Source organism: Drosophila novamexicana, unplaced genomic scaffold, assembly GCF_003285875.2.
Source record: "Drosophila novamexicana strain 15010-1031.04,08,12 unplaced genomic scaffold, DnovRS2.1 tig00000858-arrow-arrow-pilon, whole genome shotgun sequence".
In the NCBI taxonomy this organism is placed as follows: domain Eukaryota; kingdom Metazoa; phylum Arthropoda; class Insecta; order Diptera; family Drosophilidae; genus Drosophila; species Drosophila novamexicana.
Genome location: NW_020824829.1, coordinates 248,204 through 275,381, shown reverse-complemented (window position 1 = coordinate 275,381; position 27,178 = coordinate 248,204). Strand labels below are relative to the sequence as shown.

Here is a 27,178-nt window from a genome sequence, read left to right as displayed (position 1 = left end):
CTAAGTTAAGAGTTGTGATTTTATTAAAATTACATACACTTCACATTTACAATATGACGAGAATTGCAACAAAGGTTAAGAGTCCCTAGAGAACTAAATACCGCTTGGCTGGAGCACAGATCCGTCTCCGGACTGCGCCCTTGCGGCCTGCCATTGATTAGAAATATGTTTCGATTCGGATTACGATTAGCAACTAAGTGTAGTTAAATATTAACAGCAGCGGTAACGGCAGCACCTGGTCTTCCCATCGGCTCACTTTGTCTTGGCGGTGCGTAAATTCGATGCTGACAACAGCGACCTGGTGGGTGGAGTACGCTCATCCACATGGTAGCCATTGGGGCGTCGTGTGGCCGCATCATGGTGCTTGCGACCCAGTCGGCTCAGCGTGCTCGCGCTGGTTGCGCCATTATGCGGTGGTGGCTTACGTGGCAGCGTGGAAATCTGGAGATGATAAGGGCATGTGATTAGCTCAAGATTAGATGGTAACGGGAGTGCCGGATAACGTACGCGCTTGTTCTGCTCCTGCGAGTAGTTGATCTCGTAGCCCTCGCTGATGTGCTTGGGCTTCCAGGGCGCCAGCATGGAGACAGAGCGAGAGACGGTACGCGTCATGGGCTGCAAGGGCGGCTTGGCAGCAGCCCCACTTCCAGCTGCACCGCCGCCGCCCTTGCGCAGATCATCACGAGACATTGAGCGACGGCGCAAATTGTATGGCTGTGGTATATCACCCACGGTGGTGGCATGCAAATAGACCACGCTGCGCTGGCTGTGCAGACTGGACTCGCCCTCGGTGCCAGAGCTCTCCGCGGGATAGCGTTCCCTACAATAAATAGTATTAATTAAATATGTTCTGGCTCACTGAGACAGACAATAATTTAGCGGCCACTTACTTGCCGTAGCCGCCATCTGCACTGGGGTGCAACCCTCGTCGTTCGGCACTGCGAGCCGGCTTCGGCGGCCCCAGCAGTGGCCGCTCCTCGAAGCGCTGTGGCACATCCGCCGTGCGCTCCAGCGACATGGCACGCTGCGCAACATTGCCACGCTTGTGCCGCTCGACGGGCTCCGGCTCGGAGCCGCTCTCCGATATGTCGTGTAGCTCGCGGGAGCGCGAATAGTGACGCCGCTTGCGGAAATCAACCTCGTCGCTGCCGTGCTCCAAGTGCTGCATAGAGCTGGCACGTTGCCGAGCCGTTGTCACGGCCTGCCCGGAGAGACTCTGGCGATAGTCGCGCGACGGCGGCGGCGGGCTACGGTCCAGATTATAGGCGCTCTGCGAGTGTTTCGAGTGCGCCAGCTGTGGACGTCGTCTGGTCGTGGGCAAGATGTGAAGGTTACTTTAGGTTACTTTAACTTGAAATATCGGCTTGACTTACCGCGGCATGCTGCTCGCCTTTGATATTGTTGGCGGATTCGAGTCCAAGTCCGTGTCACCAAAGAAACGCAAATTCTTGGCCGGCGCTGCGGACGCATTGCGCTTGCTGCGCTTTAGGCTGGAACTGGCCTCACTGTGTCCATTGACCGAAACGTTCAGCTATGGTAGAAGAGTTATCCATTAGTAAATGCCCAAGAAAGAGACGGTCAACTGTTGCGCCTACCTGCTCCTTGGGATTGCTCTTGGCACGACGATCCAGAGACTTGAACCAGCTTGTCTTCTCGGCTTTGACTGGCGTCGAGCTGGCCGTTTCCTTCTGCTTCTTGGGCGGCTTATCCGCGGAGCCGCGCTTCAGCAGCAAGGGACTAGCTTTCGGTGTGGATAGACGGCGTCGCATAGAGATGTCCATAGTCTGTCGTTAAAAGAATTTGCTTTAGTTACGCTCATGCTCTGGCTCCAAAGCGGGTCAAAGGTTTGCCCATTGCCCAACTGCCCAAGCAGCAACAGGTTGCCCAGCAATGTGGGGCAGGTGGCCTTTACACGAGCCTTGCCGCAGCTCATGCCTGTCTAATGAGTGGCTGCAGCTTTGGCTGTGGCTGTATCTGGAACTGTGGCTGTAACTGTAGCTCCGACTATTGCTTGTGGGGGCGCACCAATCAACAATAACAGCAACAAGCGAGAGTGCTCGACTAGAAGATAACCTGTACACGTATATATCATGCAATTTATAGCCCTCCAATATGGCACCCAAATGCATTTAGCACAAGGTTCGGCCTTAAGCGATGTGTCCAGATCTTATAATCTTCAAGGTATGCACATAAAAGTTATTTTAAAATGCATAATTGTCAATATTATGGCAATCCACGAGAATATTTATGACGTATTCCAGTTTTTGCAAACGGTTTTAAACGATTGTATTTCGTCTCAGCTGATCTTGACAAAATAAATATATATATAAATATATATATATATATATATATTTTATATTTGCTTTCTTCTTCCTTCGCACTATAACCATCATACCTTCTTTTAGGTCTTGTCATGGAGTACAGAGTATAACAATGTCAGCTCACGTTGCAAACAAACTTGTTTTGCCATTTGCGAATGCGAATTCGCTCGTTTTGGCCCAATGAGACTTTGCCCCACTTGCGGTTGATATTATATTTAGGCAGGTACACAAGGCACATGAGAGAGTCGAGTTTGTGGCAGGGTATTTATGTTTGTTCTACGCTCTGTTGTTGCTGTTATTGCAGCTAACAAACTAAACTTTGCAATGGAACTCGGAATGGAATGTTGGAAAAATCTAAAAAAAAAAAAAATCGAAGCAAACACTTCGATTTGACGCTTACGCACCCACCTGAAATAATTAAATATTCAAATATGGCCGCCGCCTTAATATAGTTTATGGCCCCAACTTGTGCCATAAATTAGCTAACAACATTATTGGCGCACCATTTGCTGCGTATATTTATATCTTTTTTGGTCATGAAGAATCTTCGAAACGAATACCCAGCACTTAATGTTATTTCTTTGAAACATTTATTGTGCGGCTCCGATTTTTATGGCCATCGGGCATGAGCATGAATAATAGCCGCATATTGTCCAAACCGCTTACCACCAAATCATTCGAAAGTTTCGCTGCGGCACGCAATCATTTTGACAACGGTCCCTGGCCACATACTCACACACAGAGAGACCACACCTTTTGATCACAAAAGAATCTGCAATCGTGTCTGGCCTCTCAGATGACGCCCCCGCGCTCCTGCAGGATTTCGGGCCGCCCGCTGAGCTGGCCAAAAATGTTGCTAATTTGTTTGTACCTATCAATATTGTGAGCTGAGCAGGCTACAAACCGATTTCGAGCGAACCGGTTTGAGCCCGGAACACCATCTTTGCCCTGAGCCGAACCTTAAGCCTTCCCCAAGCAAAATTTAACAGCCCGGGTGCATCGAACCGAACCTGAATATGAGGTTTGCTGCCTCGGCAGCAGGTGAGGTGGGGCGAGACATTGTTGTGTCTTGCAATATCCGCTAGAACCAACGGTTGAGGCTAGCAACATCCTCTTGACAAGGTCTTGTAGGCCCACAAATCCGCTCAAGCATTGCAAATTAGCTAAGCACCAGCTGCAGTTGCGCCATGGCACAATGCCAATTGGTTGCGGGGCCCAACACCTCGGCACAGTAGCCCGAAAGCGTTTTGCAATGTGGAATCTGTGTGCGCAGCTTAATCAATTTCTCATACGCCCCGTTGGCCGTCGTCTTGCTGTCAGCTTTCCTAATTCTCGAGCAGAGCAGATAGTGAGACTGACAGAGAGAAAGAGACAGAGAGAGAGACAGACAGACAGAATGACTGACAGACTGACAAACTGTGTTACTGACAGCTGGTGCGTGGGTATCGCTTTTGTTCTAGCTTAAACGCTGAGCGACGCCTCGTCGAGCTCTTTGAGTTCGCAACTCTATTTGGAAAACATTATTTAAACACAATTTCAAGCATTCTTTATGGCAGGCGACGTCTTGATTCGACTCGGATTTGTTTGGCCCCCTTCAGATGTGTCTCTAAGTGGCCCCAGCTGACATGACGTCGAGTCGCTGTACCATTTTCGGCTGTGCCCAGACGCCCACCTGGACAGCGACTGTGAGCAGGAAGTAGACGAGTCAAACAAAAAATAAGAAAAGAATAGTTAATATCGGCACGCCGAAGACTAGATACCCTTGCTCTATCTATCAGAATAATAGCAAACAAAATATTTCTATGCTAAGCCTCAATGCAAACAAAAAGGGATTGCTTCAAGAAGAAGATCCCTCAACGCTGGGATAATAACTAAACCTGTTATATTAAGTAATAATAAAATAATAATTTTTAGTAACAAATATATCTCAACTAATGCATTACACATTTTCTAAGAAAATTCGAATACCCCTTGGCAGAGCGTCAGAAGTCACAACAATTGCAAAAGTTCGCACGTACCGCGACGGTTTGAGGGTGACTCGGGCTTAAGACTCATCGCCGCAAGTCTTGATTAATTCGAAATTAATAAGAGCCAAACCCATGACCGAATGGGCGAGTTTAAGCAGCTCCGCTGACCAAAACTGACCCATCGGTGGGTTCAACGAACTCTAGCCAACAAACGATATCAATTGGCCATTAAGAGCTGGGTCAGACTTACCTTTGGTTCGCGTGAGGTCTCTTCGGTCAGTGGTTGATGTTCGCGGTAGCGCGAACGCATCTCCTCCTCCCGGACCATATAGCGCTCCTTGTCCTTCTCCCTGCCCCTTTGCTCCGTGTTCTCCTTGTCGCGGCGACTGAGGGTGCTGCTGGTGCCGTTAGTTAGGCGCGATTGTGTGTCCTTCTTCGCGCTGGAGACATTGCTGCCGCTGCTGCGCCCGCTGCCACCATGGCTGCCACTGCCGTTGCCCGTAAACAGCTGCTTCACCTTCTCGAAGCCGCCCAGCTTTTTGTTGCGCTTTAGTGTGCTCGAATCCTCACGCTGTTTCACCTGCTGCGCTTGCTGCTCTCGGCGCCGCAATGTGCTCGTGGACACCGGATACTTGTCCAAATGCGGATCGAAGTGGGAGCCATCGTCAATAGAGCGCTCCCGGTACACATAGCTGTGACGCGTCGACGCCGATTGCCGCTGCTGTTGCAGCTGCTGGGCGCTCTCGCGGCGCTCCTTACGCAAAAAGGACTCGCAGGCCCTCATATCATCAAGGGCCGTGCGCTTGCGCCATCTGTTTTGGAACAATAAAAAGCTTGTACAGGAGTCAGTGCTGGAGCTACAAGTTGGACTTACCGTGTGGTTAGGTCGCCATTGAAGGATTCCTTGCGAAAATCGTTCTCAATGCCCGAGTCGCCCTTGTCAAAGCTACGCTGCTGCAGCTTGTCGCGCTTCAGGCTGCTCTGCCAATAGTCCTGCTGCTGCGGCAGTCGTCCGCGCTCTGTGATGCGCAGCTCCGGTGAGGATCTATATTGATCCGTAAGCTGCGAGTCCAGGCTTTTCGGCTCCTGCTCGTGTCGCTCTGCGGAATTGTAGTCGCGCTCAAGTTCCCTTGGCGAGGAGCCGAGACGTTCACGATGCCGCGACTCGCGCACCTGTCCATCCCTTTGTGTCTCCCGCACATAGGTCTCCTTGATGCCACCGTGACCGTCGTCATAGTACTTGGTGTGGCGGTAGCGCGAGCTCTTCTCCATTTTCGGCAGCGTGCTGCTGTTCTCAGGCGTCGGGTGACCCCGATCCTGTGTATACTCCATCGGGGCAGGCCGATGGTAACGTTCATCAGCAGGCAACTCACGATCCCGCTCTCGCTCCCGTTCCGGGCTGGGATAATCACGAAACCGATCGTGCTCCCGCTCCTGCCTGAAGTTGTGCTGGCGTTCCAGCGTGGCACCCTCGCCAAAACGGCGGGTCAGTATGCGGTTCTCTAGCTGTGCCCTCCTGTAGCCCAGCTCATCGAGGTAGGGCGCCGGACTGACGCTTCTTATAACCGGCACAATGGGTGGTTCTGCGCGCCGTTCCCTCTCACGCTCCTGTTTGGGTATCTCGTCCTCATAATACACCTTGCGTGTCTCAAAGCCCAAACCCTCATCCTCATCGCTAAGATTACGTGGACTCAATTGTTGCCAGGGTGATGGCGAATGAGAAGAGCTGGCCAGTCTTGCTGGCGGTGCTCCTCCGTTCTGTATGGGTGAGTAGCTACGCTGCGGTAGACTACGCAACGGTCTGTCGTTGGCCCTAGGTGGCCTGGGCGGTGCAAATTCACGCTGTGGTGTGCGCAAATCGCGACCAGAAACACGCTGCTGCTCGTCGCTGAGATCGAGCTGGGCGTAGGTGATGCCCTCGTTTGGCCGTATATAGGAAAAAGCCGGCTGACTAATGACGGGTTGGGGTGAGAAGCGCTCCATCGAGAGCCGCTTCACAAGCCCATTGACAGTGCGACCCTTGGTGAGCGGCAAGCGCTCTGCGGGCTGCTGCGAGCTATGCATATTCTCGCTGGACTTGGACTTGAGTGTCTCAATGCGATCCCGAATACCAGCAGATATTGAGGGACCTGAAGCTGTACCCGTACCTATACCTGTACCAGATCCTGATTGCTTTTTAAATAAAGGGCCGTCCACTTGCGCCTTGGAACGGCTGCGCGAGAGCAATTCAGTCAGACCTTTCTCGCTGTCATGCTTTTCCCGCACTGTAACTGCGTCTGACTTGCGTCTCTCGCGTTCACGAAAATAGTCCTGCTCAAAGAAGTCCTCTCGTTGCGTTTGTTCAATGATCGGACTCAGCTGTTGTTTGGCTGTTGTCGGTGGGTCGTTCTTTTTGCTTACTTTGCTGCGCGCCTCCTTGTGGTTGGCACTGCCAACATCACTTTTACTACGAACTAAACGCCGACCGCCGCCGTCCTCGAAACGTGGATCCCGATCCAATTGGCTGACATTCGTGTCGCTCTTGCGACTGAAAAGTCCAAAGATTGAGGGGCGCTTTGCTGGTTTCTTGGTTGCCGCCGCGTCGCTGACGCTGCGCGCCACGGGTTTGCCCTTTTTGCGACGCGTGGGTAGCGAATGGAAACGCTGTGAATCACTGGAGGCGCTTTGGCGCTTCTGCTTCACACGGAATGTGGGTATATTATCCCCGTTGGCTGCCTTGCTTTGGTGTTGACCGGCCTGTGCGATGACTAGGGCGGCCTCTTTGCGTATGTCCTCGGGATCGATATCCGGCGGGAGCTGATGGTAACTTTGTTGTATGCCAATGCTGCCAATAGGAGCTAGATCTGTCGTCTCGTAGTCGTACTCCGAGGGCTCGTTGGGACGCTTGGCTGCATGGGGAAACCAAAACAGAGAGAGAGAGAGAGGGAGAGAGAGTTTCGATTAGCAAAAAGTCACAAAGTTCGTTTCGGCGAACTACTTCGCATTCATGTAATGACAATTAGCACATTAGCCGACGCTCGCCTCTGCTGGCGATGATGTAATACGTAGCCAGTCGCAGCTGTTGGCCAAAGCCTCAAAGTGTGAATTGGCAACAGCTGCCTCCTAAATAAGGCAGCCTGAATGGCTGCTGCTGAATCGTTGCCACTAACAATGGATACAGCATTAGCCCACGTCTTTTGGTACGTGTTGTACTCTGTAATCGGGCGCTGTAAGCGCTAATGGCCATTGAAGCGTCTCGGCCCGAGCCGAACGAGGCGCTACTATAGACCGCTTCTATTCGAAGATCATCAAGACTCTTTCCATCCACTTCCTCACTTGTTCATAATCATTATTATTTAATACCCCCCGAAAACAAAAAACGTGCCGCTTCATCTCTATCCCAAGCAGCAGCCGCAGCGATCATCATGACCAAAAACAAGATTGAGAAGCAACAGCACCACCAAACTACATACAACCAGAGCAACCAGTAAAAAAACAGCAGAAACGTGCGTGTTCTTTGATAGCTTTTTTAGCTCTTTGTATCTTTTTTGTTGCCAATTCGTTGCTGCTTCCCTTCTGCGGCTCCTCAGCTTAGCTCTAGCCAGCTGAACGGGAGCAATCACAACATCTTGACAATCAGCGCTTGTTAAGCGATAGAACATGCTTCACACCAGTTCGTTGCCTAAGTCATTTGTTTTATCTGCTTGCCAACTGCATTGACCTTGGCCTTGCCATACTCAGCCTCTGAATCTATAATGAAGTCCATTTCTTACAATTTCATTAACTTAGTCAAAAATCAACCCATTTTGGTTAAAGTTATATATATTATTTCTGCATATTAAAACCGTATATTGTAATTTCATTTTTCGATTTTACTGCTCCCAAAACTACAGCAAAATTTCTTTGCATTATCTCAAATTCGTATTTTAATTTTTCAGTTCAATTCTAGGCAGCGACCTATATATTCCTCCGCTCCTATTGGGATTATCATTCACCTGTAAGCACTCAACTGACTGCATTTGCACAGCCTGTCACATTGGCGAGCTTGCCACACCTGGCGAAGTAAGAAATGAACCTGTGATTGAACCAAGTGGCAACTGATTTGATACAATGAATAATGACAAGCTGGGCGTGGCAAGTGTCAAATTGGCAGTCACCATTCAAGCGGGCAATGTTTGATAATTGTAAAGCTATACGAGAATTCCATGACGATACCAAGTCGACTCAAAGCGAACGCCGCTTGCCAAAATGATGAGCAAACCGCAAGCTGTGATCAGTCATATGTGTCAAGGTGAAATGTAGCTTTGCAGTGCGTGCATACATACATACATTCGAGCATACATACTTACATAAATACATAGCTACAAGTATGTACGCATTTATAGTGTGCGTTGGGTGCCAGTCGACATGCGAGCTGGACGTCGTTCGAAGAGCCACTCGCATGTTTAGCAGACTGCGGTTGTTATACCCTTTACCAACTATAAATGGGAGAAAGGGGGTATGAGGTTTTTGATGACGGACTAAGTAGATAAATAAGTCGCATATTTGAGCGCGAGTTAATTTCCTATCGATTAATATCATAAACTTGCGACGGTAATGACAAAAGTTAATCAGGATGCGTGATGCAAAGCAAACAAGGAGCACAACCTCTGTATAATGTTCGTAATATTATCGTGGCGCTGAGTTGAGGGTATCTCTTAGTAGTTCATTCGCGACATACTGTGCTTGTATTGTTGGCATACGCTGCAATGCCTTTGCGTTATAGCTGGAGGTGGTTTTGGCCGCGTTTTGTGGCCTTTAGGCAACAGGAAAACATAAATTGCGACTAAGCGACAGTTGCTGCAACTTGAGGAGCCAGTAAAACTGAAGCTCAAGTCAATGTCAAGTAACAGTAAACGCTTGAGCGGATTCCCAAGAGAGAACTGAGAGAGAACCAAACAATGAACTGGCTGTGAATTTCAGCGAGTGCAGCTATGATTGATTGCGAACAACAACACCTGGCGCAAAGGCAAAGGCTGCTGAAAGCCATTCATTAATTTAATCATCGATCCACTTAATGAATTCGAGCCAGAGCCGGCGGGCTCTATGATTTGTGTGCCCATGCCGAATGAGTTCCAATGAGTAGGAGAGAACTAAAGCCTCCAGGAATCGGCAAAAACAAGTATTCGAAAATTTTAACGCATTGCGATAAAATATCTGATCCAATTTTTCGGCGGCCCAAACCTGCCTCAGCGCCTGTTCCGGTTTTATTTTCCATTTTTTTTTCGGCATTTGCCGTTGCACTTAATTTGGTTTTCGTGGTAGACAAGGCAAGCCAGTTAATACCAGCAGTTGGGCTTTATATTTTATCGCAGCACACTGACCAAGTCTCAATCCATATAGCTAATAGTAGCAGTTGGGTTTTATTTTTTTCATTCAGCCGACTTTCACTTGGTCAGTTGGCCTATTCAATGGCTCGAGCGGGATTGTATATATGATGGCATGTGCTTGCCTCATTAAGAGCCAGCTTAATGCCATTGGCGATACGTTTAGGCCAGCAAATGAATCATATCGAAACGCGCCCACAATCTGTCATGAGCTAGATAACAGGGCTCTTAGGGCTCTTTCCAGCTTCACGACATGCCCACTACTGGTCTAAGTTCAAGTTCCTGCGCTAATGAACCGACCGAGTGGACGGGACTCACACTTAAAGAAACCCATGCGAAAGGCAAATGGGCAGGGGCATGCATGCCAGTGCCAAAGATCTTGGGGCTCAGGGCCGTTCGCCTGCCGCATGCCACGGTGCGGCGTGGCGCGCCTTTGGGGCATTTCAATTAACCTGCGCACTTTCGATTTCATTGGAACGGCGGCCTAGGCCGGGCCTAGGCCTGACCAAGGCATCGGCATCGGCATCAGTATCGCCTTCGACTTGGACTTTATCTAGGCGAGTCGAGTGCAGCAATTCCAATGCTAAACGGCTGCGCACTCATTCCAGAATTGAAATAATTGAATGCCCTTGTGCGCTTATCGTTGACCAGAGGGTTCCCAGGCCTGACCAGGCCTCCCTCCTAATCACATCAAAAGACATGCCGAACCGCGCCGCGTCCTTGAATGCCAGCGAATACGCATACCAGCCCAGCCAGGCTCTCCGATGTGACAAGTATGCAAATAAGCTAGTGTATTTTGACATGAGCCTGCACTCAATCCCGGCTCGAGCCGACACAGAATCTAGCTACTCGCTGGGCCCAATTAAAATAGCTGCACTTGAGAGTCGAAGTTTGAGTTGTGGCTGCTGTTAAAGCTCTCGTCGAATGGCTTTCAAAACAAATACAAATAAAAACTTTCGCTAAAGAATGGACGCGGCTGTAAAAAGACTGGCTAAGACGAAAGACTTAAGCGACAAACTTGTTTTGCACAGCAGCTGTCAACAGCACATTAAGTGAGAGCAAACAACAACAACAACAACAACACACACACACACACACACACACACACACACACACACACACACACACACACACACACACACACACACACACACACACACACACACACACACACACACACACACACACACACACACACACACACACACACACACACACACACACACACACACACACACACACACACACACACACACACACACACACATAGACCATCTATAGACGGTACCTCGAGTGCCAAAAGTTCGCTAAATATAATCTGAGACTCATTTCAATACACATTTCGATAAACAAATGACGCAATCTTTGCATTTAAAAGTGATTTTTGCGCCAACTGAAGTTGCCCAGCAGAATATGGAGTTGTCTTTGATGAATGATTGAGCTGATGTCTGATCGAGCTGATCGAGCTGATCGGCAACTTCATTTACCCAATTCGCAATAATATCACTTATAACTCGATAACTTCAATACACATTTAATAACTGCGGCCGCGACGACAACAACACCCAATGCCAACCGGGTAAAGAACCTGACTGAGCCAGCGACTGAGCAGCGACTCAGCCAACAACTAAAGAGAGGGCCGAGCTGCTGCCAGCTCTGCTGCCTACGCCAATGTCACAAAAGCAAAATAGTGCGAAATGGTGGGCAGCAGCAGCCAAAATGCGACTTATTAATTAAGTTTCTTTTTGCTGACTGCGACAGTTGTTATTGTTATTGTTGTTGCTCTTGTTGTTGTTGTTGGCACTATAAAACAACATATGCAAATTATGAATTAAAACAAAATATAAAAAACATAAATGGCATTTTAATGGTGGCAATGGTAACGTGTGCTCCCAGCCTCGCAGATCCGCGTCTATGTCTTAAACGTCGTCGCCCCCTTCCCTTTCATGCGGGTGGAGTTCTAAACCACGTACAATCAGGTTTGACAAATTCAAGCAAAACAATTCTATGTGAAAATTGCGTAGTAGGCGAAGCACAAACAAAGTCATCAAATTAATTTTTTAATATAATCAACTATATTATACCCTGTAAATTGTAAAGAACAAATGATTGGGCTATAAAAAGCTCCTTTTGTTATCTTAGCTGTCACATATTCTCATGATTATCATACCCTTTTGCAACTATATATTGTTATAGAGTATACGAAGAGATTAGCAAATCAATTTCGCAGTAAAAAAATCTTTTTGTGTCTGGCATCGACTTGTCTGCTGGCTTTTTTGAATTGTCACATTTCGCATACCTTTTTTGCTCATTAATAAACACGGAGCATGCGAAAAAAAAACAACTAATCAAATTCAAAACTGGCCACAAAGCAAGCAAACGGTATAGAAATTGCACAACTAGGAAACGCCGCGGCAATTTCATAATGAGGCATACACATTTCTGTTAAACAATTTAATTAATTAATTAAAATATATGCGAGCTCATTAAAATACGTGTGCATTATAAAAGAATACAGTAGCAAACGGAGCAGACACTCATTTAATTACGAGTGCAAATTGTAAATCTTACGTCATGATCTACTGAAGCTACCCAATTACGACAACTTGCTGCAAGATCAAAGCCATAATTGAATCAATTAAAGTGACGCGTTATGGTAAACTCCAGCGTACTCTGCAGCTAGCCACAGATTATGTCATTCACCAAGCGCAAACAGGAATATATGTATATGTATATATATTTCTATAGATGCCGAGCATTGGCAGTTCAAGTATAAACAGTAGCATCTGCTCTGTCAATCTCGTGCTCCCGTGTGCCCTTGCCTGTCTGCAGTTTCCCGCCTTCAGGTGAGCAAGTGCATCAAAGAGACAACAATAACAACAATATTTACGGCAACCACAACAACAACTTCATCTACAACAACAACCGTCCTGAGCTGTGGCAACCTCTGAAGCAGACTTGTTTTTGCCAAATTTGTCGCTACGCAAGGTTGCCTACGAGCTGAGACACATACACTCACACTCACACTCATATTCATTCTCATACTCAGACTCAGACTCAGACTTATACTTATACTCATATTCACATTCATAAGATTGTTATTGTTTTTATTCACTTGTTCATCAAGTGAGGCTCAAGCAAAGAGCAAAACTTGGCTGAAATTAGCCTCAACAGCTCGAACGAAATGTGGCTTTAACCCCCACGAGCGGCTAATTTTCGCTATATATACACAAATACACAGACATTTTGAGCTCAAATTAAATCATCATTTTATCTATGTTTTCTCACATAATTGCCTCAATTTGCATGTGAACAACAAAGTCATTTAAAACATTATGGTTAACTACGTGTAGTCTGTGTGTCGTTAAATGTTAAATGCTGGCGCCTTGGCCGTCTTTAGATAGGACTTGAAGATCTAATTTCAGCAAATAAATCTAATTCAAATAACACTAGATAGTTTCTTGCGTAAAACAAGTCAGAAAAAGTAAAGTGGAGAAGATTTCTGCAAAGATTTATAGTGGGTTTATAGAAAGGCCCACCAAACTTGTTGTCAAGGCCAAATACAAAATTAAAAGTCGACCAAAAAACGTTTACAAGATTTTGCGCTTAATTAGATACAAACGCAGTTTACACCATATTTGTGTGCAGCCTCTTTGACAACAATTTTTGCTAGAACTGCAGCGCCCATAAGGAGATTCAAGTCAAGCCCAAAACAAAAGACTCTGGCAACAAACGTGGCATGCCAATTACAACACACACATACACACACAAACATACACACACACACACACTAAGAATGGGCGCATCTATTAAAGGCAGCTAAATAATTTACATTTGTGCCGCTTTTGTCATAATCAATTTTTAATTTCTTCATTTCAGACAGACGCCATAAATTCCATTCCGGCTTTGGTATAAATCGCATTGCCCTGCAATTAAATGCGGCTGCTTGGACGGGCGATTGTTCTTGCTCTTGTTGCTGTTGTTGCTGTTGTTGCTGTTGTAGTTGTTGTCGTTGTTGTGGCTGCTGCCAGACATAATCATAACAATAATAATGTAGTCGACTCTGGAGACAAACGGACAGTTGCAGCAGCCGGGACCAGCCGGGGCCAGCCACAAGCTGACGCTAGGCATATACATATACTTAATGCGAGTGCCACTGATGAGTTTTGCTGCCACAGTCACCCATTTGCCCAACTCCCCACTCCCCACTCCTCCCTCCAGCGAGCCTCAAAGACAGATGTGCAAAGTGATACCTTTGGTTTTAACAGGCAGACGTAGCAGCGGCAGTGGACAGTGTATCTCTCTCTTTCTGCTTGGTGCTTGTAATGCCTTATAAAAAATATATATGCATATACATAACATATATATATCTACTTATTTAAAATAGTTATTTGTGTGGCTGACTTTTGCGCGATTGTGTGTGCTCTCGTGCTCTCAAGGTAAACTACATTTTATTGTTGGGGCGGCATTGTTACGAGCATTGCTTTTGGCATTCGTTCTGGCTTACTCGCCCACTTCTCGCTTCCATCTTTATATATAAATACTATGCATATACCCTATGTATGCATGCAATCAATATCAGCTGAGAGACTCGTCAAAATAGTTCAAAGAATTATGCATTTGATGGATGCCCAAATGTCATTTGCCAGCCCCAGAGCAGAAGCACATAACCATTTTGGAACAGCACGAAGGTGATCCGCTTGCCAAGTGTCTGACCATCTTAGAACCCAGCAGTTGAGCACCTGGTGACTGCGACTGCGACTGCGACTGCCCAGTTAATTAGTTAGTTAAATTATGTAGTCATTCAGTTGCTGATGTGCGGAGCGTGGGTTGTTAGCGGCATTGATTGACCAAAATTAGCGTGTATGTACCTACGTGTGTGCGTGTGTGTGTGTTTTTGTGTATGCGCGCGCGAGTTTCTGTATGCATTCAAGAAAGTACGAACGCCATACAGAGTATCACCCAGTCGGCCACACTCGGCGAGAACACACTTGTTAATAATGAAATTTATTTATTGTTATTGTGTGTGTGTGTGGGTGAGTGTGTGTTGCGGTTATTTTGAGGTTATGTTCCTTAGCACAACACACTGACCTATACGCTTCACATGTACATCCCGATTGAAGCTGACACGTGGTCCGCCATTTGCTGCTGCTGCTGCTGTTGCTGCTGATGTTGATCCTGGCAGTTGCTGAGGTTGCGACGGCATTTTGACTGATTGCGGATTGTGATTTGTTCAGTTGTTTATTCTGGTTGCAGCCGCTGCTGCTGGTTGGGATCGCTTTCAATTTTGCACTTTGACTTGGATAAAAGTGTTAAGCTGCCGTTCCAGGCATTTTCAGATCGGTCTAGAAACCTAGGTTAAATTGATATGCGACTCATCAAATCTCTTTTGTACTGCAAATCGAAATAAGAAAGATAACAAATCTCAAAGTCAAATTCACGAGCCATTTGCATGTTTTTAGTTCATATTATTTTTGTTGTTTGTTGTTGTTGCTGTTGTTGCTGTTGTTGTTGTTGTTGTTGTTTTGTTGTGTTTAGATGCGGCCTGGTTAGATGCGACCTGGTTAAATTTGGATGGGTTAAATAAATCAACTTTTTACTTGCTTGATTATGGGCACTTCACATGTGCCCCACTGTGCCACACCAGCGAAAGTGTTATTAAAATTAAATCAAAGCTGGTAATTTAGCACAAAGCCAGAAAAAAGAGCCCTCATCCTATTTGGCTTACAAGAGATATTTCGCATCCATTTGCAGACAACGCAATAAACCCCAAGAAATTAGAAACGAAAACAAGAGGAAGAAAACCAACAAAAAAAAAACCAAAAAAAAGTAAAAAACAGGCAGTGAATAGAATAATTGCCAATTAATAAAAAGCCAATGACTCTGACTCCCCCGCCCCTCCCTCCCTTCCTAAAAGTGTATTAAAATTAGTGTATGCTGGGCTCAGCCAGGGGGGATCAGAGTAAGAAGTGAGCAGAGCGAATCAAGTTTGTTTTGCGTTATGCTCGTTAGCCGGAGCATAAAAAAGGGAATGGTCTAGTCGGGAGTGCCCGACTACCAGATACCTTCTTATTTTTAAACTCTTCCCAATACCCCATTATAGAAAACTTATTCTTCAATAACTTTGGGACCTTATGTAAGACCCTTAAGGAATTGGGAGGCTTGAAAATGGCACAAAAATGTGTGCATTTTAAGAAAACGTTTAGTTTCCAAGATACATAGATGGTCACTGGCACACCGTCTTAAAATCGACGCGTATCGATATTAGGTTTTCGGAGGGGGATATAGAGAAAATGATAAACTGATTTTACGTATGATGTACGAGAATTGAGATCGACTCTGTTAAACAAACAGGTCACAAATATCAGGTCGGAGATGCCTGTTACATACTTTGCACAAAACCATAGTATCCTTTTTTTTGAGCCATTTTCAATGTGTACAGGGTATAAGAAGTAGACATCATGAGGGTGTTTGTCTGCATACGACGATATTTAATTCGACTCTCGCCTTTGTCATTGTCAAATGGAATGGGGTTTGAGTGAGTGGAGCGAATATCAATACAAAGCGGATGTCGGGAGCCATCCAACTGGCCGGCAACAATGTGTGTGTAGCCCCACAAAACGACAATTTGGGTGTGTCCTGCAGCAAAAACAAAAAATGTTGATTGCGATTAAGCAAACGCGATAATATTTATATTTGAATACGACTACGACTACGAGCTCGAGTACTTGCAGCACAAACTCTGTTTAAACAATGCATTTGGCCCGAGGACATGCCGCACACGGCAGAGTGGTGGTCGCAAGTGCGCTAAGCAGGCGCAGCCAATGAGCATCCACTTAGTTTGGGGCCAGTCGTTATAGCGCCTGCTGCATGCGGCCTGCTGCAGACACGCACCCACCCAAAACGCCAAATGCGACGAGCAGGAGCGCGCTGTAATGGCTAGAAAATGCATGCCCATTATGGCACCTGGTCAGAGGCCGAGGCGCAATCATGGTCAGAACCAGAATCGGTCCCGTACAGACGATGCGCAGTGCTCATTCACTTACTGGCTTACTTACAGACAGGACAGCTTTCCACTCTAACAAGCACACACTCACACACACAGAGCTACACACAGGCTAAAGCCAATCGAGCGACTAGACATCAATGGCGACGGCGTATGATCATGACTAGAACGTCTGTCTACCCAGTTTAAGCCAGGCTCTGGCTGCAGCGCATACACTCAGAGAAAAACCGATTTAAATTTAGGAATAGCTGGATGGAGTTCGTGCTGTTTGTGCTTTAATAAAGTTATATTTTGAAATATTCTATAACAAAAATCAAGCCTTTGTGCGATGAAAAACAGGACTCGTATTAAGCATAAAAAATCAAATGAATCTTGTTTTTATGAACTTGGAGAGTTAACAAATTTTTCACGTCTGCGCTTGATTGGAAATAGAAAATTCTTGTTGATTTTTCTGTAAGTGTACGCAAAACGCTTGGAGCTGCCAATAAAAATCCTTTACCATATAATTTGAGTGGCCATGCGTGCGCTCGCCGCAGCGACTGACGTTGATGGGAAGCTGACTAGTCAGCATGGACACCGACGCGTCCGACGCTCCGCTGGATTCCTGCTGCCGCACCGGGTCGGCCAGATGCCGATGCCGATGCCGATGTCGATGCCGATGCCGATTGCTGCGCGTTGATTGCGCCACGAACGTGATTTGTTTGTAAACACGCATTATTAAGGTGTAATAAACATAAAATTTGTAGCGCTTCAGAGCGTCCTCGCTAGACTCGCCATATATATATATATATAAACGAAGGAGTGTGTCTATGTATATTTCTATATACATTTATGTTTAGGTATATACATACATCATTCAATTAAACAAAGCTGGCGAATGCAATTTGAATCACATTTTGCGTATTGTGTAGCTAATTTTATACAAATTATTTAAAATTGTACAATTATACGTATGACTGCGGCCTTTGCACTGCCCGTAAAATGTCTTGGAAATGGGGCTCTTAAAGCGCAAACAAACAGACGCCCGACAGCTAAAGAAGAAGAAGAAGAAGAACAATAATGATTCTGAACTTGAACTTTGACACTGCGAATGAGGCAGAAAACGCAATCAGCAAACATAATGATGGCAACTGCCCAACCCAGCCTAGGCTCTATACACACGCCCACCCCCCGCAGTGCCTGCCCCAGCTACCACGGAACGATCGTGTCAAGTGAAACCAAAAGTGCGGCAACATCAGCGAAGTGGCGGACAGAGGCAGAAGCACGGGCAGAGGCAGGGGCAGGGGCTGCGGCAAACAAACAACGCGTTCGCCCACTTTGCGTGTGTTCTCAGCGCCAGCGCTGACCTCTGGGGGGTTCAGGTTCAGGTTCAACACCAGCAGGGAAATACGTACAGCGATTGAGTCTGTCTAAGCCATGTCGAAGCACAGCTCGGCCTTTGCCTGAAATGAAAATGAAGGTGTAGTCCAATTTGTAAGTATGGCCAAGCCCCGGGCGCACAGCAGCAACAGCAGCCGACGTCAAAGTTATGCAAAGCTTGGAGCAGAGAGTTGCAGTCTGAGCTAGAGCCAGAGCCAGAGCCAGAGCCAGAGCCAGAACCTCAGAGCCTGTGCTCCCGCTGGAGTTGAGCTAAAGCAACGTTTGGGCTGCATTTTTCCATGCGTGCCGCCTTTTGCTTTTGCTTTGTTGGTGGCGCTCGCAGCGGCGACGACGACGGCGGCTCTGCTGCTGCGTCGTCCATTTGCCGACTTGGCAAATACTTAATTGCATTTCGATATCTATGCTCAGGCATCTGTGAGTAGATGCCGCGCTAGGCTCAATACCTCAGACAGGGACAGCGGCATTTGGACACGCAGACAGCCGACGAGCGAGCTGGTCGTCTCGGCAAAGATGCGAGGCGGCTGCTCCGTTTGCTCTTGCTTGTTGCCTGTTGCTTGTTGCCTGTGTTGCATGTTGCCTCTTTGCTGACCAACTGCAGAGCTAGTCCACATTTTCGATTTTTACAACTAAATTCCGTTGATTCAGGCGCTTTACAAAAGAAATTAGTAATTGCTACGCCCATTTAGAGCCATATTGCATATCTACGCGCGCATCTGAGACGACAATGACGATGACAAGAGATTTCTACGCTGGCGCACTATTCTAATGCTGTGCACATACACCATACCCAGCGCCCACACACACACACACACACACATACACACACACACGCACGCACATACATACCAATGCCAGCTCAACTAAGTTCGTCTCGTATCCGCTCGCATATTGTTTGTCATCGTTTTGTTTGCTGCCGCTGATGGCCGGCCGTCAATCTTGCCGTCAGTCGCAGTCGCCCCAACGTTCCCCCCACTACACCGACCACCCCCCCCCCCCCCACCCCCTCCCTTGATCGCATTGTGCCTGAGCACGCTGTCATTTTCACGCTTTGTTAGCTCACCAAACTGTATCTTCAAGTCCGGCGTCTACTAGGAAGCGCCGAGTTTTTTTTTGTATTTATGACTACATATTTAGTTTATGTTTATTATGTATGTTAGAAGGTTAATCTCTGCGGCATTACATTGCAACTTTTTGCGGCTTTGTGGCAATTTCTTTGCCTTGTATAATATGTACACTTGATAACAGTAGAATACGGCAGCAGGAGAAAAGATTTGCAGGCAATGTGAAAGAAATGTGAAACTTTATCTATGCAAGTGACCTGAAGTGTACGTTCGCAACATCAAGTTTTCTGTTAGATGCGGTAATTGTAGCCGGTATTTTGATGAGAAATGTAAATCAATTTCTTGTTTAATGGCAACTGCTATGATTAATGTGGCCCTTAACTATGAGCTGCTCCCAGCGGGCAGTTTAGACTACACAAATTTCACTTTTCGTATTCATAATACAATAATTAACCCACAGAGCATCTATGCTCATCTGCATGAGCAAAAAAAAAACAACACAGAAACAACAGTTATATTTGGAATGTCGAAGCTTAGATACACTTGCAGACATGGGCTTAAAAAACGTCATTTCCGACCGAGAAGACCGATTTCTAATGGGCTTACTGATATTTTGAGCACGCAATCGCCAAGAAAAACCTAAAAGTTTTTCATATATAAATTTAATTACTTCACTTACAGATATATGATTTACTGGTCTGCTACGTAATTGCACAGTTTGATCAACATATCTTGAGGAACAAACCTTTTTTCCAATAACAACGACCATCATATAGTGCTATGATCCAGCCGACTCCGAGTATTTATATATACTGTCTACAAATTAGAGACGGGCTTATGCAAAGCTGCATTAAGATAGCTTTTTAAACTAAGAGACTATAATTTAAATATGCTTTGCAAGAGTATTAAAAAAAAACTACTGCTTTCGACTGGTGTGCCATTTTTCCATGTCACAGTTGCCGGCTGTGCGACTTTTAACCTGTGCAGAAATCAATTAGGCACCATATCGAAAAGATACACACACACACGCATGCAAAGACAAGCGATTTAGGTTTGCCAAAAAGCGATCGATCATCAGCGCCAAACAATCGCTGTGAAGCTGAAACTTGAAATATGAACGTCATAAAGCGATTGCTGAGTTGGCCCTTGATTGTTGGTTCAGTGAGTTTCAAAATGTATTTTATTTATCAATTAAATGAATCGAAAATTGTGCGCAATTACTGAGCAAATAGTTGCGAGCCAAGTTTGTTGCCTAAGTCTTTCTAGTTATGAGCCAAGTTTGTTGCCTAAGTCTTTCTAGTTATGAGCCACGTTCGCTGCCTTTATTTTCTTTCGCCGCGGCAATTCTCACTGAGTGGCCGCACGAAATCGGCGACTCTCTGCCTGCCCCTTGGCTGGTGTCAGTTTCATTTTCGGTTGCATCTCCCAGTCAGTCCACATTTCCGGCAGCTTCGATGCAGCGCCACGTTGACGGTGTCAAAGGTCACAACAGCGAAAACGAATCGGCACTTGGCACTTGGGCCCATGCAATCAGGCTGCATGCAGCATGCTGCATGCAACGTTCAGTGGGAAAAAGGGCGACTGGCATGCGATGCCTTCTTTGGGTCTGTGGTACAAGTCATAATCAATGTTGCATGCGACTCTGGGCCATCTTCCGTCTTGCATAAGCCACAAGAGTTTCACTTTTTTCATGTCGTTTTTTTTTCTTTCATGCCAAATCTGTCGCTGCCGGGTAATTAAAGGCAATGGGCTAGCGGTAGCTGATAGTTGAGCTTTAATTTATGCAAATTTGTGCTGAAATCTCAGTCTAATTATTAGCTGCCAGGCAATGCGATATTTGTATTCACATTGATTGATAGAGAGGCAAAGTCTGCTCGGAAATATTTATTTACATATAGGTATGCACGTGAGTATCTCGTATAATAATATTATTGGGAGCAGCGTCTTCAGCTGATCGAGGGGTTCATTGATATGCGGTTCAAAGCATATCGTCAAATGTTGTTGACCGCAAAGTTGCGCGGCATACAAAGCAGGTTGCGCCAGGGGGGGAGCGGATGGATGTATCGTTTGGGTGACTCAATTTCAACATTATTTTTATTGCTTGATACTTTTTTTTGGGGGCGCATTGAGTAATGCGCATAATGGCAGCCCGTCCCAAATGGTGGCCCAATTGCATTATGAAAGCGTTACCAATTTTCTTTATGAGTCCTCTTTAACAATTGGCAAGCCAGGCAATTCCGCTTGATAAGACGCCCATTATAGTTAATGGCAAATGAACTGGGAACAAGGTAACAATACATGGCCGTAATCGGCCCAGTTTCCATTTGTCTCATTTGTATGCATGAATCTCTTTTTGAGTGCAGTCAATGTCACCATCGGCCATCAAATTAAACAAACCTGACGACTCCGGTTGCCCAATGACATCACATAGGATCGGCCCACGCTGACCACGACAATTAATAACCTCTAGCAGACGCTAGGCAAGAGAAATTTGCTGGAATCCAGAAAGTCGCAGCCAGACGCAGTTCTTGGAAATTCGTAATTGGCTCGAGATGAAAGCTAAGCAGGCCCAGCGGCCAATATAGCAGTCAATACATCAATTTAATGACTTCATTGAAAGCATTTTCGGCTAACCTCATGCACGCCCCAAATATTAATATCGGTTCGATCCATTCGGCTGTCCAGCGACACAGATTGGCTCTGGGCTTAAGTAAATAAAAACGTAAGAATCAATTTAGAATGTTTGAACTGAAAGATACCCAGTAACAAGTTTGTTTTAGCCGACTAACTGGCTAAACATTAAAAACCTGAAATCTTTATTTTGCACACTAGTTACCTTATATGGCATAAGTGAGAGGGATTCACAGCATCGAGTTCATTTTCAAGTCTCAATTTTAAGGAAAAATTTGCTGTGTTCACCTCAACTTTATAGGGTAGATCACTGCAAAGCTTTGGTCAAATAAATCTGCAAGCATCGTTCCCAGGGCGTCGTATTGCAGCTGAAGTCTGCAGCTGCCAATGCCAACGGCGACACTTGACACCTCGAAAGCTCGAACGGGCCAACACAAGCTCAGCTGTGAAGTGATCGATATACAATTTGTCGGCCTAATTGGTGCTTTTATCAAGCATATTTACTTCCGCACAAGCTTTGTGCAGTGTCAAATGCTGTTTACCGTTCAAGTGACCGCTCAACTTCCGCTCGCAATGCGCGATCTCAGTGCCAGCCTGCTGTGGCTGACAAATCGAACGCGATCAGGTTAACCAATTTGTTAAATAGCAGCCGTACCCTGCCCACCGCGACCCCATTAAATCAACAGCTAGTCAGCGCTTGCTTTCAGGCCGCCTCAACAATCAAGCACACACGCACACACACACACACGCACACATTGCGATTACGCCATTTGGAAGACATTGTGTGCTTAAGTCGTGTCTCAGACATTTCGAATTTGGTTTTGATTTTTGTACCCTGTACACATTGAAAGTGGGCTTAGGCGGTGTATCGATTGGTATGAAGGTTCTCGTAAAGTATACACAGATCAAGTATATGGTTTTTTTTGATTCCTCCCAAACAAAGCGTTTCAAGACCTTGCATACAATTGTTGAATTGGCTGCAGGGTATCTTTTGGACTGGCAGCCTCGGTTAGACCACACTTGTTTTGATTTTGATTTGTGTGGCCCGTGGGCAATTAAAGGTGCACGATGCGAAAGTGAATGTTGCTGCCGCTTTGTTGACCCGATGCGCAGCCCCTTCGTTTTGATTAGGTAAGGTCACTCGGGACGAGGCGCATTCATTAGCAGCATTATTCAGTTTGGCAAACAGTCGGCAAACAGCAATACAAAAGCCAAAAGCCACTAAAAGCCAGTCAGCAATGCCAATTTGTTTATTTTTGTCTTTTAGATAGGTTTACACAGACCGAAAAGGTGTATCCACAATTGCAAGTGAAGACTACATATTTATTTCGAACAGCGTTAATCACCCTGCGGCACACTTGTGATGTTTGTGTTTGACCAAAAAGTATTTTGTAGGTGCTAAACGGCATACAGCGAATCGGACAATGAGTCAGGAAAGGGAAGCGGGAAGCGTCCAGAGTTGGGGGCTAAGCAAAATGAAATTCCAACATATTGCTGACTCCAATGGCTTTGCATTAAAACAAATCATCCTTGACGCATGCACACCAAAAACGGCAGCCTGATAAATGAATAACAACAACAACGGCAACAAAAATTAAATGAGAAAAAAACAGCTCCCAAAAAACGAAACAAGCCGTAGGACTGCTGCGTACAAGGCAAGGCTGTACACCATTTTTGGCCACATCAACGAACAAAAAAAATGAAGCTGCCGCTTTTTGAGAATTTTCAATTTGTAGTGTGTGCTTGCGTGTGTGTGTGCGTGTGTGCTTGTGTGGCTGTGTGTGTGCATGCACAACTCCCCTTAGTCCGCTGCTGCACAGGTTCCTTTGACGTTTATTGCCAGACACAAAAGACGACGGCCCCAAAAAGTCGCAACTTTCGAAAGTTTTAATGAGCGCAAAATGTGTGCGTCGATTTAATTTGGCGAAGCGTTTGAAAACAGGAACAGACCCAGACTTGGATACGTGCTTCTGCTGCCGCTGCTGCTGCTGCGGAGCAAAGCGAGGTGTTTAGCCGTTCGAAAGACACCTACACACACATACACACTCTACTTACATGCAGTCCACACGCAGACACAGACACACACACACACAAACACCAACATGACGTCATTCTGGCATTGGCATTGAACTGAAGGTGAAGATCGTTAAACAAGTTCGAAATGCTCCCACGTAGAGAACGTATATAAAAATATATATAAAAGTGCATAAGATTTTGTCTCCCTATGTGTTATGTCGATCATATTTCACATAGTTGTCATCCTTCCACAGATCCTTAGTATTTCCATATTAGAAATGGTCGCGCTATATACATTGAGTGCGAGGGATAGAGACTCGAAAGTGCAAGCAAATCGCCCAGCACAACCACAGAGACCTGGGCATATTGCACAGCTGGCAAACTGAAGAACCACACCAGAGAATCGCGCAGCCCACGAATTCTGTTTGACCTCGGAGCAGCTTCGGTGACCTCAACAAGCTCCATGTCCTCTTTAAAATTAGATATATATATTTTGTGCTTCGGAGAGGATTTTCTATTTATGTTTTTTTTACTTGAACTTTCTCGAACAACACACAAATGAAGTATGGAGAAATTCAAGAATTTTACGTTTTGAGACTCGAAAGAGTTCTAGATCGAAGTTAAACTCATAGGGTTTTTGATTCTAGCAAATAAGTATATCTTATGTATTTGGGCACAAATACATAAATAACAAATTCCTAATCGATTTAAACACAAAAATTTATGTGCATTTTTAGGCTAAATTGTACGAATTTTTAATTTCGTTCAATCAAATTAGCAATGCTAATTTCGTCTCTTAGAACTGAAATCGATACGATAACTCGAAGCCAGGCTGATTTTTTTTTTACGATGTCGTTGCATTAAGGTGAAAATGTATCAAAATAACGCCCATTCCCTACAAATTTCCAAAACTTTCACTAAAAAAGCTTTAAGCCAATAGTTTACATTGTAAGTAAGACCTTCTGAATTCTATTTCCGTTTCGAGGCACAAACAGAAAAAATTAAGAGGGGCATCCATAACGTGTTGTCGAGCTCTCAGCTCTCCACGATGTTCATGATTATCGTCATAATGACAGTGGAGCTTTTATTAACATTATAATTGGTTATTAATTTGCATCCCAATTCAAAGCACTCGCCGATCGCTAAACACGCTAAAACTTGTAGCTTCGACAAGGCTGTGAACGTAGCTGGAGCTTATAGAGGTAGCATATTTATCAGATTTATTTTGCAAATGGTTTAAAGCAGAAAGAAAGTCTTCAATCTATTCGCGCACTCTTTGAACCCCGAATTACTTCAATTGACTGGGTTTCAAATCAATTTATTGACTCTATTTAGAGCAAATGCGCAAAAGTCAAGAACCACCAAATGTCATATGACTCACAAGACGTGTGTCTACTTTCAATAGCCTCTCAAAACTCAGAGAGATTGTAATATAATTCAGGTCGATTTTAGGAATTCTGGTACATTTTGAGTTTTGCATTAAGGAAACTTAAAATTAAGAAACCAGTTCTTGAAATATGAATTTCCTTCTCAGACCAAACATTTGTTCGTTAGCTTGAGTGCAAAATGCTTTGTTTTTTCTCTGAGTGTAAGTACGCCCACACGCACACGTATGCGTGTCTGTGTAACTGGAACAGCTTTAATAATATTCTAGCTCCATAAAAGCAGCATTCACCCCGAGATCAAAAAGATTAGAATTTGGCTGACACATTTGCCTCCGCAGGTTTGAATTATTCAAAGCGCGAAGAAAAATCCATAATCCCTCGTGTTTATTAAGTTTTTTAATTTTTAGTACAGCTACGATTTAGTTTTTGTTTTAATAAATTTATATGGGTTACAGAGGGAAAAGCGTTATAGAGCCAGAAAAATGGTCAAGTTTTGCTGCATTAGAAGTCTGGTTTAGCGTAGCTCTACTGTAGCTCATACGGATGCCTCTAAGCCCACGTTAAATATTTGTGACAATTGTATTTACAATTCTGTTCAGCTCACATCTGCTCGGCGACTCACCTCATAAACTGGCAGTTCAAAGCAATTTGCGCAGTTCTAATTACAATACTTGTGCCCCTTCTTGTTGTTGTTGTTGTTGTTGTTGTTGTTGTTGTTGTAGCAGTTAATGTTGTTGCTGCAGTTGTTGTTGTTGAATAAACAACTTGTTATGCACTTAAAGAATGTTACACTTGCCAAGCTGAGTGTAGTTCGATCTTTTTGAAATCGTTCGACGTTTCGCGAATGCACAACAAATTTTAATAAGTTACACACACATACACCTGCACTCACTCACACACACCAGCAGTCGTTGTTAAATGTTTTTTGTTAGAAAACAAAAAAAGAAGCAGCTCGGAAATCACCAAAATCGTTTGCACAATTTAAGCGAAAATTTATCACGATTTGTGCCGTATTTTTATTTAGCTTTTTGCACTGCGCACAAAGTCGTTTGTTTTTTTTTTTCTATTTTTTTCTATTTTTTTTTTCTGTGTGGGTTGAGTGCAGTTGAATGGACGTGCCGATGGTCGTTGGCGATTGATCGCAAATACTCGTTAGTACAGGAAAGCACAGAGAAACACAGAGACGCAATGCGCTTCTATTGGTTTCCTAATTGCAATTCAGAGTTTGGTTAGAGGGGTGGGGGGGTGGTGGTTTAGCAACAGGGCTCGGCGCTGACCAGTTCGAATTGTATATATATATATATATATATATACGTGTGTGTATATAATATATAAATATTTTAATCGTTGTAAATTGTGAATATTAAAGCAAACATCTCACGCGAACACACACACACACACGAGTACGCACGGCGCGTCTTCAGTTCAGCCAGGTGAACACCGTCACGTCTGAAAGTCGACTGAAGCCAAATGTCCACACGATCTGCGGCTCGAGCTCTGTTCGTGAGCGTTAAAGCTCGGCGCCGCCGCCGCAGAAGAGCGTAAGCCAATCAGAGCCAGAAGGGAGAGCGAAGCAACAGGTAGCCGGCATTTCTTTCGCCCTCTTAACGGGCTCTCACTCTCTCTCTCTCTCGCTCTCTCGCTCTCTTTGGCTTGAATTAAAAATTAGACGTCATATTGCTGCTCTGTTAATGCCGTCGGTGCGGCTGATGATGGCGATGTAAACAAGTGAAACCAGCTCGCCCAAGCATTCTTCAGATAGTTGTCCAGTTGCATCTTCGTTAAGATTGCATTTTGAGGATGGGGCTGGAAAAATATGGAAATTCTGCCAGCCAGAGCTGACAGACACGCTCAACACAACCAGCTGCTGTTGTTGGCTGCGTAAGACAAACAAACAGTAACCCAACCTCCCAGACAGCCCAGCACCACACCCTAGTTCATCAATCACGATATCGGCTAGCTATAATCACTGCACTGAGAGAAATATATGGCCTTTAATTCTAGTACGAAAGCTAGAAACCTTAAAACATCAGGAGAGCATGGGTCCATTTTGAATATTCTAATAT

The 27,178-nt window shown here is 45.2% G+C and overlaps 2 protein-coding genes across 2 annotated transcripts; both read right to left on the bottom strand.

Annotated features, from left to right (window-relative positions):
• LOC115764473 (zinc finger CCCH domain-containing protein 13) lies at positions 1-26,544 on the bottom strand. Its single transcript, XM_030707539.1, has 9 exons — positions 25,735-26,544; positions 14,725-15,027; positions 5,163-7,176; positions 4,539-5,100; positions 1,596-1,784; positions 1,374-1,531; positions 891-1,307; positions 508-820; positions 1-441 (listed from the first exon to the last, which is right to left on the bottom strand). Exons 2-9 carry the CDS (start codon positions 14,837-14,839, stop codon positions 253-255), a joined length of 3,957 nt encoding a protein of 1,318 aa, XP_030563399.1. The 5' UTR covers positions 14,840-15,027; positions 25,735-26,544; the 3' UTR covers positions 1-252.
• Positions 22,926-24,301, bottom strand: LOC115764474. Its single transcript, XM_030707540.1, has 2 exons — positions 23,767-24,301; positions 22,926-23,699 (listed from the first exon to the last, which is right to left on the bottom strand). Exon 1 carries the CDS (start codon positions 24,190-24,192, stop codon positions 23,986-23,988), a length of 207 nt encoding a protein of 68 aa, XP_030563400.1. The 5' UTR covers positions 24,193-24,301; the 3' UTR covers positions 22,926-23,699; positions 23,767-23,985.
• Positions 26,545-27,178: the final 634 nt, after the last annotated feature.